The 15136-nt window shown below is 39.7% G+C and overlaps 1 protein-coding gene across 1 annotated transcript in view; it reads left to right on the forward strand.

The window, feature by feature from the left end:
- Positions 1–15136, forward strand: part of LOC124168732 — a 183875-nt gene that overhangs the window by 125944 nt on the left and 42795 nt on the right. The window contains exons 6-13 of the mRNA XM_046547000.1: positions 474–632; positions 2682–2952; positions 4390–4407; positions 6451–6859; positions 8482–9004; positions 10125–10318; positions 12360–12921; positions 14359–14564. Of these exons, the coding sequence (XP_046402956.1) occupies positions 474–632; positions 2682–2952; positions 4390–4407; positions 6451–6859; positions 8482–9004; positions 10125–10318; positions 12360–12921; positions 14359–14564 (2342 nt within the window). The remainder of the gene's footprint in view (positions 1–473; positions 633–2681; positions 2953–4389; positions 4408–6450; positions 6860–8481; positions 9005–10124; positions 10319–12359; positions 12922–14358; positions 14565–15136) is intronic.

Consider the following 15136-nt stretch of genomic DNA (forward strand, 5'->3'; position numbering starts at 1 on the left):
ATGAAGCTGAGGGAAACGCTCATTTCACTGGCTAAGACGACATCTCTGCGTTTAATATCTTTCTGGAATCCTTAATTCTTTATGAAATAGTACAGTACTTTTTTTGAAAAAGTATAGTACAGTTTCTTTTCTATGTATTTTATGATGAATCCGGTTTCATATTTGGAAATTGAAACTTGCATTTGAAGACACATATCTGCCCATATACCTGCCTGAAGAAAACCTGTATTTGAAGACATATATCTGCCCATTTCGTCTTCATATTTTCAAATTTGATGGGCTTAATATTGGTTGCAATAGTGGTATGATAACTCAACTATGTCTTTAAAAAAATTCATAACTCTCTAAAATTCTTACTGCTGAATTTAAATATCTTGAAGAATGTCAAGTTTTTTTGAAGTAGATGTCAGGGAATTTCTTTTCCTTAATAATATAATCTGTGAATGCTATTTGTGTCTCTGTTTGTGCGTCAGGTGCAGCATGGTGGACGATGGCTTCTCACCTGGCAGCGCAAGACTACCTTGCGCGCCTCCAGGCATCTGGCGGGCTGCCGTTTGGGGGACTCCCTGGAGACAGTGCTGTCCCTGGGTTTGACCTCCTCTCTCCACACACAAGTCAACCTCAGTCCCAACGTGAGTTCACTACTAGCTCTTCACCCACCTTCTGCTAACCCCTGCCCTCCATTGCAATGCATGCTCAATGCTTGTATAGCCTTGCACGCATTTATGTAAATAAAATGCTTCCCAGAATGTAATAGGATTGAGGATAGAGTGAATTACTATAGTTGTCTCCTAGTTTTGGCACATAAAGCAGTATTTTTCTAGACAAATGGAGCAAGGATATTAATTGAAAGCCTTTTATGTCAAAATAGATGGGCTGATATGGTGACTGGAGTCTTTGCCTCCCGTATTCTGGGTCTGGGTTCAAATCCCAGTTGAAAGCACTTAAAGTAGAGCGCTTAGTCCATTGGATGACAATACGTGGTATCCAAGTACCACTCATCAGTGGTTGTTTTCATGGGATCTCTGTACAACTTGTTTCCAAGCATATACAGTACATACATAGATATGATTTTACTGCTTGATCACAGAATTATGTCACACAGCAATTGCCTTTAGGGCAACTTATGTGTGATGCAACTGTGTAGTGCCATATCTGACAGTGTAGTTTCTGACATAATCTGTGACCTGAAGTATCTTGACAACCACTTTCCCTCATCTGTGATCCCACAGCCTTTTATTGTGTCTCACACTGCCATGTATTCGTGGTTCGTGGAAACCTTGCATGCATATTACAGTATGAAACTAATTTATCTTGATTCTTTATTGGATTACTTTATAAATAAAAAAACCCAAACTAGGAGTTGCTAAAGAGAAATTATTTTTTCATCATCATTTTAAGTATATTTTTGTTCTAGCATCCAAAGTTACACGATTGCATACATTTTTGATTTCTGGTTAATATTTCTTTTTTGTCTTGTTTGCTCCAGAATGCATATTTGTTTCGAAGTAATAGATTTTGCTGTTTTAGTATACCCTTAACAATATACCATATGTGTTAAACATTGCTCTTTTGCAGAATGTATGCTAGCTTTACATGTACGAAGCATGCTAAAGAGGAAAAATACACTGCTAATGACTTAACTTTAGTATGTATCACAGAACATGTCCTGCGTAGTTCCTATTCTCTGTGCTGAAAAGGTGATAGATCTCCATTCCAATTGAATCAATAGTTAACGTAAGTGAAAATTGTAGTTGTATGGGAAATGTATCAAATGACTTTCATATATTCAGTTATAAATTTTATTATTCATTTATCTAGATACTGATACTTCCTAGATAGATTGTATAAATACCACTGATGTCACTTCTAATCTTTTAAGTCATGTGTCTATTGTGTTTGTAACTTTGATGGGAATAGCCATTTATAGGATGAGTGATTTGGTATCTTGGTTTATCCTGGGGAACTATGTCTAGAGAGCAGTGATGTTTTAAGGTGTGTGTAAAATAGCTTGGATTTGCAAAATATGGTACCTACTTTTCTCCATACACCACATTTCATGTGTAAGCTTTGAGAAACCTTTACGTATTATCGTTATACTAAGCAGAGTTAAATGAGGATATTGTCATTACCGTTTGACAATCATAAGATTTTTTTGATATTGCTCTCTTTGTATGTCTGCTCTCAGCCAATATTTTCACACAGATGTTCATGTTCTTATCTTCCTACATCACCTATTCTGTATATTTTTATGCATTATCTCCCTTTTCCATTCTTGCCATCCACTTGACCTTGACAGTACCTTCACAATTGCCTTCACGTGGCCATCATGCCTAATTTAATTAATTTCGTCTTCATCTTGAAGTTTTTGTGAGACTCTGCTGTCCCACCCTTCGTAGGACTTCCTCATTGCCATTTCACCTTCATAATTCCTCTGTTGCGCAACACTTTGAATTCAATTCTTCCACCTTTGCTTCCTGTGCTCTAAATGAGGACACACTTTGTATTGTAGACCATTGGACGTAGCATTTGTAGCTGTTCTGTGTGTGTGTGTATGCTTGCTGAGACTTGCTTTGTTTGAGAGGTGATGGTGGTGTTTGGAATACTGGGGTGGAACAAAATCCGGAATGGGGGGGCAGGCGCGGCTGCCGCACTCCCCCTCCTCTCTCCGTACTTTGCAGTGCCCTCCAAGTCGTCCTCGTCCAGCGGTGGCTCCAAGTCATCCAAGTCGTCGTCCAGCCGACCACCCTCGAGGGCTGGGGGCAGTCGGTCGACGGCCCCACCCACGCCCCCCACCTCGCTGGCCTCCAGCACTGCCCCACCGCCTCCGCCCCCACCACCCCCGCCACCGCCGAGACTCCCACCCCCGGCGGCTCACCCCATGCCCCTCACATCTTCGTCGTCTGCCAGCATCACATCGTCGACGGCGACCACTGCAGGAGGAGTAGTCAGGTGAGTTGTCTCCATTCACACTAGTCTTCTCTGTCACGCTCCACCCACTTTTGTAAAGAAAATGACCCCAATGTGCCTGTTTGAAAAGCTTTTTCTTGCTAGAAAATACCTTAAGTTAATGAATTGAGATATTTTCAGACAATGCTGCATAATGTTCATTTATTTTCAAAATTACTCTCTGTTCCACTGTTGAAAGCATCATCAGGGGAATGATAATTCTGAAGCACAGACATAGTTATTGGTGGGAGATTTTTATGGGTTCAACCCACTTAAAAGTCAAAGTTGGGCATAAGAAATAAAAGGTTTCTCTTGAAAATTATTTACATAAAATCCTGATAAAACCATTTATTTGATGTCTTTTATGTTTAATAATGGAGTATTTTTAAAGGGCCCAGTTGGAAGTTCATTGATTATGTTAACATAACTTTTTGAAATAATCTGTGTGAAAATCGAGCCAAAGCTATTTTCTGGCTGCTCAGCTGAGGTTTAAGATAAACCTTCATTATCTTGGTGATGCCTTTAGTGAATGCTTGGTGATGTGAAACATTGAGTAGTTGCATAATTGATGTGGCACCGTCCAGTATAATCCTATTTTGTCTATGAAAAAGCTACAAGCATCTTAAAATAGAAATTTTCATTGAGAAAGAATTAGTGGAAGGAAGATTTATATGTTACATGTGTTTGGTAGAGTACATTTGTCTTTGTATTATTTATCTTTAATGCTGCAAGAGTAACTTTATCTTGCCAGTTTTCTTTATCAATTATGGTAGTTAGGGGATGTATAAAATGTGTGGAACAATACTAGTTTTTTGGAAAGCAGGGGTTAGGTTTTCCTTTTGTGATTTCTGTATGTAAAAATTGTGATTAACAAATTGTAGTACATATATTAATCTATGCCTGTGCATCACAGTATAGAAACGTGACCTCAAATCCTTTGATCAAACTTCTTTTACAAATTATCAGTTGTACCAGTTGCCTCATTGAAATAAATATTGTTCATGAAAATTAAGTTTATGCGTTTTTTTGGCAAAGAACTCGATAGTCACTAGCTCTTGCTGAGTTTCAAATCCTATGCTTTTCAACCCTTGCCCTCAAGTTACTTGAGTGATATTTGTTTTTGTCTCACTGATACCTACGATTAATTTCCTGTGAGCAAAGGAGTGTTTATTCATTGCATATGTGTGATTTTGTCAAAAGTCACAATGTGTTACCAATCATTTGGGTTGGACTGGAATGATTATTAGCTGCAGAGGCTGAAATAATTTGACAAATGAATGACTGTAGCAAATGGTGAAATTAAGATCATTGGCCTTTTTACTCTTTTTATGATTAAAAAGTGTGTGGAGAAAACGGAGATGAATAAGAATAGTTGAGGTGTAAATATTTTTGTAGAGAGTATTTTGCAAGATTTTACTTAGACTTTCCCATTTTCTGCAGTGCTCCATGTGAAGGAGGGTGAGTGGTTTCCCTATTGTATTTCCGTGTATCTTTTATGCTTGTTTACATAAATTGCTTATGCCACAAGCTGATAGATGATGACAGCTTGGCAGAGTAATTTATTCAATGTCTGCTTGCTGGTTCTATGTGCATCGTCTTTTTGAATCTTAATACTTTTGGGAGGAAAGTCATTTCTACTTCCCAGTGCATTTGTCTTGTTCTATGGTTTGACTCAATTCCCTAATCAATCCATGTATTTGCTCTCTTAATACTATGTATGCAAATCATTGTTTAAATTATTGCTGTCGTTTTTATGGCATGAACTCTGTTGAATCCTGTAATTGTTTCTGAAAGCATTTTTATGGATTTTTGCTCAAATATAGTAATTGACACTGAGTCAGTCTCATTTTTATCTTAAAGATTTGGGACTTAGAAAATCGGTGGCAATCATAATTTTGATTGTAATTTCCAGTGTTTAGTAAATTCCCCTGGTGTGTGCATGGATCTTATGCTACTTATTTTTTTCTAAATTGTACAGGCTCTGTGCATTCTATTTTAATATCTCCTTATTTCATGAAACGAGGCAAAAATTTTCATCATATGTAGTGATACTCTTGAAATGAAATACATGACAAACACATTGACCCCCAAATAGGAGGCCCTGCTTATCAAAAAATACACGAGGAATTTCTTTGCCAACAAAAAGCTGAGGTTCATTATTGGTGAAAAAAGGGTTGTAGTCCTACATATGTAGCTAGCCTGGGGCATTTTTGCTCGGAAGAATGTTAGCAGCCATGAATCATAGGCTTAAAAGTTTCAGAATCTAGAGGTACATACTTCATGAAAGCTTTATTCTCACTGAATAATTTTTGTTGATGGCCTCGGTTATAAAATTACTGCATCCAATAACTTTTATCATGTATTGTGAGAGAGAGATGACCACTTAGTAACCGTTTTGAGCTGTTTTCCAATAAATTCCAATAAATATTCATTTTTTGTATGTTATGTATTTTTCTCCATTTTAGTCACTTAAATTTTCAGATCACATCTTTATCGATTGTATCCAGATAGTGAAAGTTAAAATTTTGAAAAATTTACATAGATTGTTTGATACAGCTTCCTTTCTATTTATTTTCATACCGTTGAATGTATCATTGGGCATTTATTTATATTATTTCCTGATTAGCTGTATAATATTCAACTTCCTCATAAGGTCCTGGAACAATTTATTTCCTTGGGTTGATGTTATTAATTGAAAAATGTTCTCTATTCCTCTAATACAGTTGTCATAAATCATAAGATATCTCTTATCAGGAGGATATGGTATTAAGCCCTGAAGATTGATTAGCAACCAAGGCACACTCGAGTTAATCGTTGAATTGCAGAAAAATCATCTTCACCTTTATCTGAAGAAGGCAAACACTGCCCAAAGAATTCTAGTTTACCTTAAACCCTGTGAAAAAGAGAATCACCATCTATTGGTAGTTGTTTTTGACTCAAAATCTCTCTTGAAAAGTCATATTTTTTATTCTTAAATATGTTTTCTTTAGTCTCCGAGTATTTGAGGCATATTGTTAATTCAAAAAAGAAACCATTGCTTTTGCTGTTTGCAGACGATGCAATAATACATTATATATTCTCTGCATTTTTTTAGAGCGGCATCTGCTATATTATGATTTATTCTTTTTGGGTGCAGTAAATTTTTCTATGCTGGTCGGCCATCACACAAAGTAGGTGTAATCTAATTTGAATCTTAGCTTTGCGGAATTTCAATAGATTCCCCTACTTTTTGAAATCGGTGCATAATTGGAAATGCAAATGATTAAAAAATTGCAAGTGTACCTTTGAAAGTACATAATGTGGCTTGAAAATCCAAGTAGCCATTTTATACATGCACACATGTCCGGCCTTCCATTCTTGCATGAGTTGCAACTCTGTTGTGTAATGTGCTGCTCCATGCCATAGCGTTTATTTTGTTTTTGGTTGCTTGGTTTTCAATGCTGTCATCCTGCAACATTGCCCTATGGTGAATTGGCTGCCTCTACAATCACCTCAATACAGCGACCCATCCAGCATTCTCGGGGGAGTCCGTCTGCCTCCCGACACTGAGATCATCAAATACACATCCTCTATTGTGGGTCCTAAGGTGCCTGGTACTACTAACAGGGGGCGCAAGAAGACCATCTCGCTGGATCCGCCCTCGGTGACCGTGGTGCCCACATCTGGGGGGGGAGTGGCGCTGTTGCCGCCACCCCCGCACCACCTGCCGCAGGCTGCTCACCTCCCGCCGCCGCCTTCGGCCGCACACTATCCTGCCCACCATCCCATCCTGCCCCCGGGACGAGCCTCTCTCCTCCCGCCCCCACCCTCGTCCTCCCCGGCGGCCGCCGCAGCATCCAGCATCGCCGGACAGTCTGCCGCCGAGAGGAGGAGGAGTTCAGGCTCCAGCAGTGGCGCCGGTCGTCACGTGGTGAGTCTTCACTCAGCCCCTCGCATGCTATTCCTGTTGTGGCCTCGCTCGTTTGAAATTTCTCTGCAGCTGAGGGGTGAGAAGCTAATGGGTACAAGTGATTTTGTTCTCTAAACAGAGTTAGGTACAGAAATTGATGGAAGAAATATATTAAAACTTGGTGGCCGAGGGATACGAGTGAGTCTATGTCCTTTGCTGATATCCAGTTGAAAAGTCAAATGTGCTACTAAACATGTAGTTGATCTCAAACGTTTTCTTTACCTAATTAAGTACTTGACTCTGTTTAGAAAAAAAATCACTTGTATCCTTTGGCTTCTCACCTTTTCAATTAAGATTGATCTATCTCCTCATTTTAGCAAATATATGTATTCTCCTATTAATTCCGGCATTGACTGCCTGCAAAGTTATTTTCAATAAGGATGAAATTGGCAATGAGAAAATCATATAGCTTTGTCGGCATTTGAAACTGGATCTACCAGTTGCTGGTGAGGAGTGTATGCTATCAGTTTCATCACCAATCTACTTTCTTGGGCTTGTTGGTGTTAGTTGTAGCATGCCATCGGGATCGATAATCACCGGGATTGATAAGTTAAAATAGTCGTAAGAAATTTTTTGAACGTTTAAAAGTATATATTAAGTAATGACTTATTGCTAGTTGAACGTTTATATTGTAGGCATGACATTATTACCGTCATCAATAAATGCTCATGTTCTGTTATGTGCAGCCCTGATCACCTAAGCTGTTTCGGTCCGAAATACACCTGCAAACAGAATTACAAGACACAATAAATTATATGAATTGTATCAAAGTTTATGCAATACAATGCATTGAGCTTGGTCAGGAATTACGCACTAAATATCTTCAAAGAAAGGCATTCATTTGAACTTTATGCTGCTTTCAGAGCTTAAGGATTATGAAGAATGGCTATTTCTCATATAAAGTCATTAAAACTCATTCTTTATGAAATTACATTTACTAAGAATTGTAAATTTGCTTACCTTTCAGATGATAAAGAATCCGTTATCTTTTTAGCCGGTGTTTTATTTCAGCACAATTGCCTCCTCAAAGTACAATTTCCGTTTTCTTTTAAAATATCTCTTATTTTATGTTCTGCTGGTTACATAATGGTGCAAAGTAGTTATAAAAATATGTGATAGTGGTTGGCGTAACATGGTGAAACTCCTTCATGATGCACAAAGGTTAAGAAAACACTTAGCTGTTTCACAAAATACTTTGTGAAACAGCTAAGTGTTTTCTTAACCTTTGTGCATAAAAATATGTGTTGAGTGAATACTAAGTTGTACCATGGGTACAAAAACCATTGACGAATTAATAGTAATTCAGAGAAAATTGGTTGATGATATCTATATCATTAGAAATAAGTCCACTAATACCTACAACAAAATTAACAATAAAAATCCGGAGTTAGGGAATTTCACTCAGCATCTAGAACATAATGAATCATCAAAAAGCATACACAACATTTTCAGTTTTTACGATTGATTTCATTAATCATCAGAGAAGATTATTTATTCAATAGTGGTCCTAGAGGGCTTCAGCTCAAGTTATCTCTTTGGTTTGGTTGGGGGGATTTGCCATTGATATGTCTTATTTCTCTCAGGACCCTGAGTTCCCCACGCCTTCGGCTGTGTCTCCGATGGACAGAGTGGAGGTGATCAGATTGCCCCCTCACGGGATCGGGGCCGTGGCCGACCCTAGGAGCACCGATCTGGGACTGCGCAACATGCGTGGCCACGCCCCTCCCCCATCGCCGCACCCCCCTGCGCCCGCTGCGCACAACCTGAGCCGCCACAGCGGCGGCAGCAGCCGCCTCCTGGGCTCATCGGCCCTCTCCTCCGACTCCGTCCCTTTCCCACCGCATCCAGCCTCTCCAACCCCGCCGTCCCCTCGGGGCGCAGATGCCGACGCCCCCCTCAACCTCTCGCTGAAGCCGCAGAGGCCCTCGGTGCCTCCTCCTGCCCACGACCCCCCTCCACCCTGCCCGTCCCCTCCCCGCGGCACACCCCTGCTCCTCGACCTCTCCCTCTCTGGCTCTCAATCATCGCAGCAGCAAGGAGCGCCTCCACGCCCACGGCCTCCTCCTGTGGGGCAGCCCTCGTCCGTGCCAGGGGAGCCTCGAATATGTGAGTCACTGTGTTTTATTCATTAAATTATTGCTATATGTGTATGAGAAACAGTTTTCCACTGTGTCAGTATTTGCACTAAGAATTCAAATCTTCCAAGTGCACTTTTTTTTCTCCTACATCATGTAAAATACCGTATTTCTCCGATTACAGTCCCCCTCTGAATATAGTCCCTCCCCCCCTAATTTTGAGGCTTGAGTTTCAGGGAAAAAATTAAAAAATGGGTTTGAATATAGTCCCCCCTTTACTTTTACCATGGGCATTTTTGGAAAAAAAAGGGGGGACTATATTCAGACAAATATGGTAATATATTTCAAATGGGTAGAGTTTGGTTCGGAGGACTTAAAGTTCAGTCCTTGTTGCAATATGAATGTAGCTGCCAAATTTTATCTGAAAAAATTACCAGGTGAACAGTAAAGCACTGTTTTGTGCTAAGTATTGGTTTAGGGACTTCTAGGGCATGAGGAACCAGGATTAAAAAATACCTTGAGCTTATAGAAATTGCTTGGTGCATATAAAACGGACTGTTACCTTATCCATAAAAACCACTGGATATATATTTGTAATATTAACTCAAGAGATTTATGATGAGCCATTAGGCCTTGTGACTTTGGAGAATAGAAACATAAAGGGTTGCCATTGAAACTGTGGAAAAGTGCCTTTGAGTATTTTTTATTCATGGATGCCTCACTAAATATGAAGCCTATTTCAGTCATTAGTGGTATTTGGAGAGTTATACTCCCATTTGGCTTAAAAATTCCCCTAGATAGATAGATTCCCCTAGAACATACTTTTATGTCTACACACATTATTTATTTTGTGTAATGGAATTCAATTATTGCTGGAGGAATTGAATGAGAGACAGTTTTAAGCAGCAAATATGTGTTGCTCCTCTGATAAGGTTAAATTCTTCCCTGGAATGTCTTATTCCCCCTTCTCAAACTCCTACAGCTACCCTAGGTTGCAAATATTTGGTATCAAGTCTGACATGTTGGAAATGCATGATATCTGTTGTGATTTCAAAGATTTATTTGAATAAATATGTTTACGATTTGATTAAATCCATGAACTAGAAGATGAGAGTTGGCTGTGAATGTTGAGTGATGCCTTTGTCTTGCAGCTCGTCGGAAACCTGGTCCTAGACCTAGGAGAGTGATCCAGGCTCATCCGTCATCTTCACCGCTGGCACCAGTAGCACTCACTGCACCTCTTGTCTCAACGCCCCCACTGCTGACGCCAGTCTCTGGACTTCCCCCTTGCCCTGCCAAGGCTGAGTCTCCTGGACGTTCCGATGACAGTGATATGGGGACCAAGGTGAGGCCTTTTTCTGAGAGCTTATTGCTCATTGTCTTACATTTGGTTAGTCTGATCGTAATAGTAGTCTATCGTAAGTTTTGGAAATTATAAGGTAGACTCTCGTTATTGTAAGCCTCTTTTCAAAAAACTGTCAATATTACCAATTCCATGCATATATATTTATATTGCAATTATGCATGTTCGTAATAACATATCTGAATACGTGACAAATGACAATTGCCATTCTCACTACACGAGAGCTTGTAAAGATCTACATCAACCATTTGTTAGAACACAAAATGTTGCTCTTGGGCCCAAGTCAATGGGATTAAGGCTTTATAATAGCTTACCAAAGGAAATCAAACATGAAGCAAAGAAACCTATGTTCAAAAAAAGTTATTAACTTTTCTTAAAACTGAAATGTTTTATTCTGTAAAGGAGTTTTTGAAAGTGTGATTTTTTGTCTTGACGTGTCCTATATTTGTATATGTACTACCACAAATCTCTGGACAAATAAATGTTTTATTATTATTATTACGAAGTTCACGGGACCGAAAAAATTGGAGGTTTGTAATAACGAAGTTTGTATGTACGTTTCTTGTAGGAATGATCGAAAAAAATAAAAATGTTCTTCGTCAAAATTTCTTGTCTCTTCAATCTCCCACTTTTATGACAATCGAGCGTTAACTCACGATTGTGATGAACTGATCTAGCTTGCAACGTAGCCGGAGCCGAAAAAATCGCTCTCCACGGGAAGAAAGAATGGGCGAAATGCTGAACAGTTCCTGACTTCACACCAGATTAAATGATACTTTGTTCAGATTATGCCCAATGTGCAAATTCCTCTATGCCACGTCGTGTCGCATCGGCAAACTCCAAAGGCGCTAAATTTGAAATTTTGGGCTCGCTTGAATTTTTCGAATGCTCGTATCTCTGAAAGTTCGTAAATGCTATGTGCATAGGAAGGGGACTAACTGTTCGTATTGAAGTATTTCCTGCTGAAGAAAGAGCCAAAATTGACGGTCTTGGGCACTATGCAAGAAGAGAACTTAAACGTAGATCAATGATGATAACATAGCATAGTGTAAATCCACCTAAATGCTGTTGCTCTTTCACGGAACTTCGTATTTAAGTTCATTTTGTAACCGTTGGGACCGGGGCTGAAGTTCGTAATTTCGTAATGGCTAAAATTTCGTAATAACTTTTCTTTTACTACAGATTGGATAGGTCATTACGTCGGGACCAATGAATTGCTTCGTAATAACGAGAACTTCATAATAAAGTTGTTCGTATTAACGAGAGTCTAATGTATTATTGCTTTAAGAGACCCTAAATGGTACACCTTTCTAAAGTAACTCATTTTAATTTCAAAACTATCCTTGGTATAGTTTGGTGTGAGTGGAACCTCATGAAGCTTCTTCCATTCGTAGTGGATGGTTGTGAAATCATTGTTAAAGACCTCATTTAAACTTTCAGACTGGAATTATGATATTTATATTGACTCCCTAATTTTACTTAACATATTTTTACCCTTGAGAGCCCTGTTTTTGGGAGAAAATATTGAAACAAGAATAGAGGTAATTGCCATGATAGCTTGTTTCCTGATGACTAAATTTTTGCTGTGAAACATGAGAATAGTAATGAAATAACCTTGATATAATTGTGTGCGTACCATGAATGTATGTATGATGTAATTCTTCTCCATTCTTTTAAATGCCTTCCATTCTGATTCTCCGGGTGTAATTTCAAGAGTTATATATGCATTGGGTGAAATTTGCAGAATACCTCATTTGGCTTAGCTAGGATTCAAAGCTTGATTTCTGAATTGACTGGCAGGTATTCTTCGTGTTATACCTCCAAACCAGTCTGAAATTTGCCTTGGGTAGATGACTTGATGGTGTAAATGATAGCATGCCTGGGAGACCCGGGTTTGAATCCCGGCTAAGCCAAATGTCTTTTTCATTGCATATTTTTCACCCTTGGTGTAAATAAATCTGCTCCCATATGCGTGACTGCACCCAAAATCACATGTTAAATATGATGCTTTGGATGATTTCAGGAGGGTCGTCCTCCCAGGAATCTGGGACGAGGCGTCTCCAAGCCGAAGAAGAACACAGTCGCTTCCCTGCTGGCTCAGAGCCGTGCTCTCGGAGTGAAGCCAACGGTGGCGGTTTTGGAGCGTGGAGTGTCTCCGGGAAGGTTGGCCCCCCCTAGAGTCCCAGAGGGTGATTCGATCCACTCGCCCGCGGGCAACGAGCCACCCTCTGCCTCCTCGAGCGATCCCTCGTCCCAGACCAGCATGCCCTTGGATGTGAGCATGCCCACTTCCCTCTGTACAAAAGACGCTTCAGATGATGGGGGGGAGGACGGTGCGATGCCGCTGCGGGACGGGGTGAGCTCCTCTCGTGACAGTGGTGGGTCCCTGGTGCGAGATGGCGCCATGGAGGGTATATCCTCCCCCCGGGTGCGTTCCCTTGAGGATGGACTGAGGGGCATGGATGCATGTGCTGCCAGTGTTGTTAGTTCTCACACGTCTGACTCGGAAGATGATGACGATGACCCGGACAGGAGAATAGGTGGTTCTGGAGAGAGCGGGGAAGGAGTGGCCAATGATGTTGGAGGTGAGGAGGAGTTTTCCTTTTATTTTAACTAGCTGTATACCATGTTAATATTAAGTGAGAAAAAAATGGATGCAATGCAATTCTGGGAACTTTGACTAGCTAGCCAGGTGATTTGTCTTCACATAATGTTTGTATTGTGCGAAGGATATTTATCTGCTGCTGTGGTATGTCAAAAGAGAGTGATAATCACAGTTTTGATGACTGAGCTACCATCCATGACTCTAAATTAATCACACCTTGTGGAAAAAATCACTGATTTGTCACAGTGAAATTGACGAACACAGAAAAATAAGAAAATCTGGCAGGAATTCCTTGGTAGTTAGCTGCGACAGGCTGTGTAACACCAAGGAAATTGCCAAACTCTGAAGGCTCGGACAAATTGTCACAGAAGAAATCTGTTGAAAAAATAAGCTTTTCTTTATGCAGAATTAACACACTCAATGCGGATGCCTTGAATTCAAGGCATCCCGCGCAAGCCTAAGACGCGGATGCCTTGAATATAAGGCATCGGTCCCGTTGGGTTTCTCGGCCCGCCATCTGCCTCCGCGTCTTCTACTAGACCCTGCAATTGTGCCCAGCGTCTCAGTGTGTCTTCTCCTGTGACTGGATACAAGTCGTTTGCTTGCAGCAGATTTTTTGCCCTCTTTTTATTATAATATATTTATTATAATTTTATTATAATATTTAATATTTTCGTTGTTAATAGTGCAAATTTTAATAATTTTGAACTATGTATGATTGTATACGATTAAAGAAGACATAATATCTGATATTATTGCAAAATATTTTTTCCGCGTGGCGGTGTGTTATGATAAATTTTCTCAGCATTGAGTGTGTTAAGGTAATAGTTATTCAAGGTCTAACCATATTTCATTTAAACCTGCCGAGAAACATGGGCAGTCAGTTTTGATCAACTGCTTAAGAAACTTTCTCCTGGCTCCATTCGTCCCACAGAGGGGAAGCAGAAGGGAAGCCTGCAGAATAAGACAATACATGTTGCTGTTATCATCGTGTTCATTCACCATTATATGCATAATAGAAATAACATACCCTTTTTATGACCTTGGAAGCCAAAGTCTGCATAAAAGAGACTTTTTAACTGGTTATTTGGCCATTATTTTGTCAGGGCAACAGAAAACATGAAGTTGGCAAAATCTAGAAATCCTTCCATTGAATAGACCATTGGTTATAATTCTGGATTAATATTCTTCTAGGCTATCTTTATTTCACTTGTCTTCATGATGCAATGATGATAATTTTGAAAAAGTTGAAGCAAAATATTCAAAATATTGCATTAGGAGATATACAGCAATTTGTTAAAAACTTTAGGCTAGTTGAAAAATTATTGAATTGTTATGCTCTGATACCCATAGCCAAATATTGGCCAGTATTTATTCCAGAATTAATCGTCGGTTCACTTCCTCTTATTTCTCGTAGGTCCTTCCTCTGCAAAAAGACGCCGAGTTTGGAGTGGTGTGGATGGATCTATTCCAGATGAGCTCAAGCTTCGAATGCCATTGGAGAGAGGTTGGCTTCGCGAGACTGTGATCAGGGGGCTGAGTCGGAAAGGGCAGATTCGAGGGGACGTCAGCTACACCTCTCCATGCGGACACCGTCTCCAACAGCCTCAGGAGATTATCTTGGTGAGCATGACAAAATTACATTTAAAATTTCATGAATTAATTTTGGGTTGACCAGCTCATGATCTTTGCTTGACTTAACTTCAATTTTTACACTCTTTTCTCTATGTTTTTGGTTTTAGATTACACGATTTGGGAAAAAACTCTTGTTGAATTAATTATACCTGTTTCTTACGAGCTCCTTGCATTGGCCTCAAGCACAATGGCGTAACCAGGATCATAACTAGGGGGGGGGACAAGCCATGGTCTAGGGGGGGCAAACCAAGTTGTGACATTAGTGTATGAGATTATTTTCTCGAAAAAATAGTTTTATTTTAGTTACATATCTTATACTAATGCATAGCATTTTTTGTGGGTTTAAAGAAAATTTTTTTGAATGCTGTCGTTTCAATTCAGTGCTGATTTTGCTTAAAGACTTAAATGATTTTTTGCTTCTTGGGGGGTGGGGGCAGCTGCCCATCGCTGGGTACGCCCATGCTCAAGCAGTTTATTGTTTTCTCTGTTTTCGCGAATTCTTTCCATGTAATGTTCTGAATGAATGAGTTAAAGAACCATATTTGTAATGGCATCACTAA

Source organism: Ischnura elegans, chromosome 12 (assembly GCF_921293095.1).
Source record: "Ischnura elegans chromosome 12, ioIscEleg1.1, whole genome shotgun sequence".
Taxonomy (NCBI): Eukaryota; Metazoa; Arthropoda; class Insecta; order Odonata; family Coenagrionidae; genus Ischnura; species Ischnura elegans.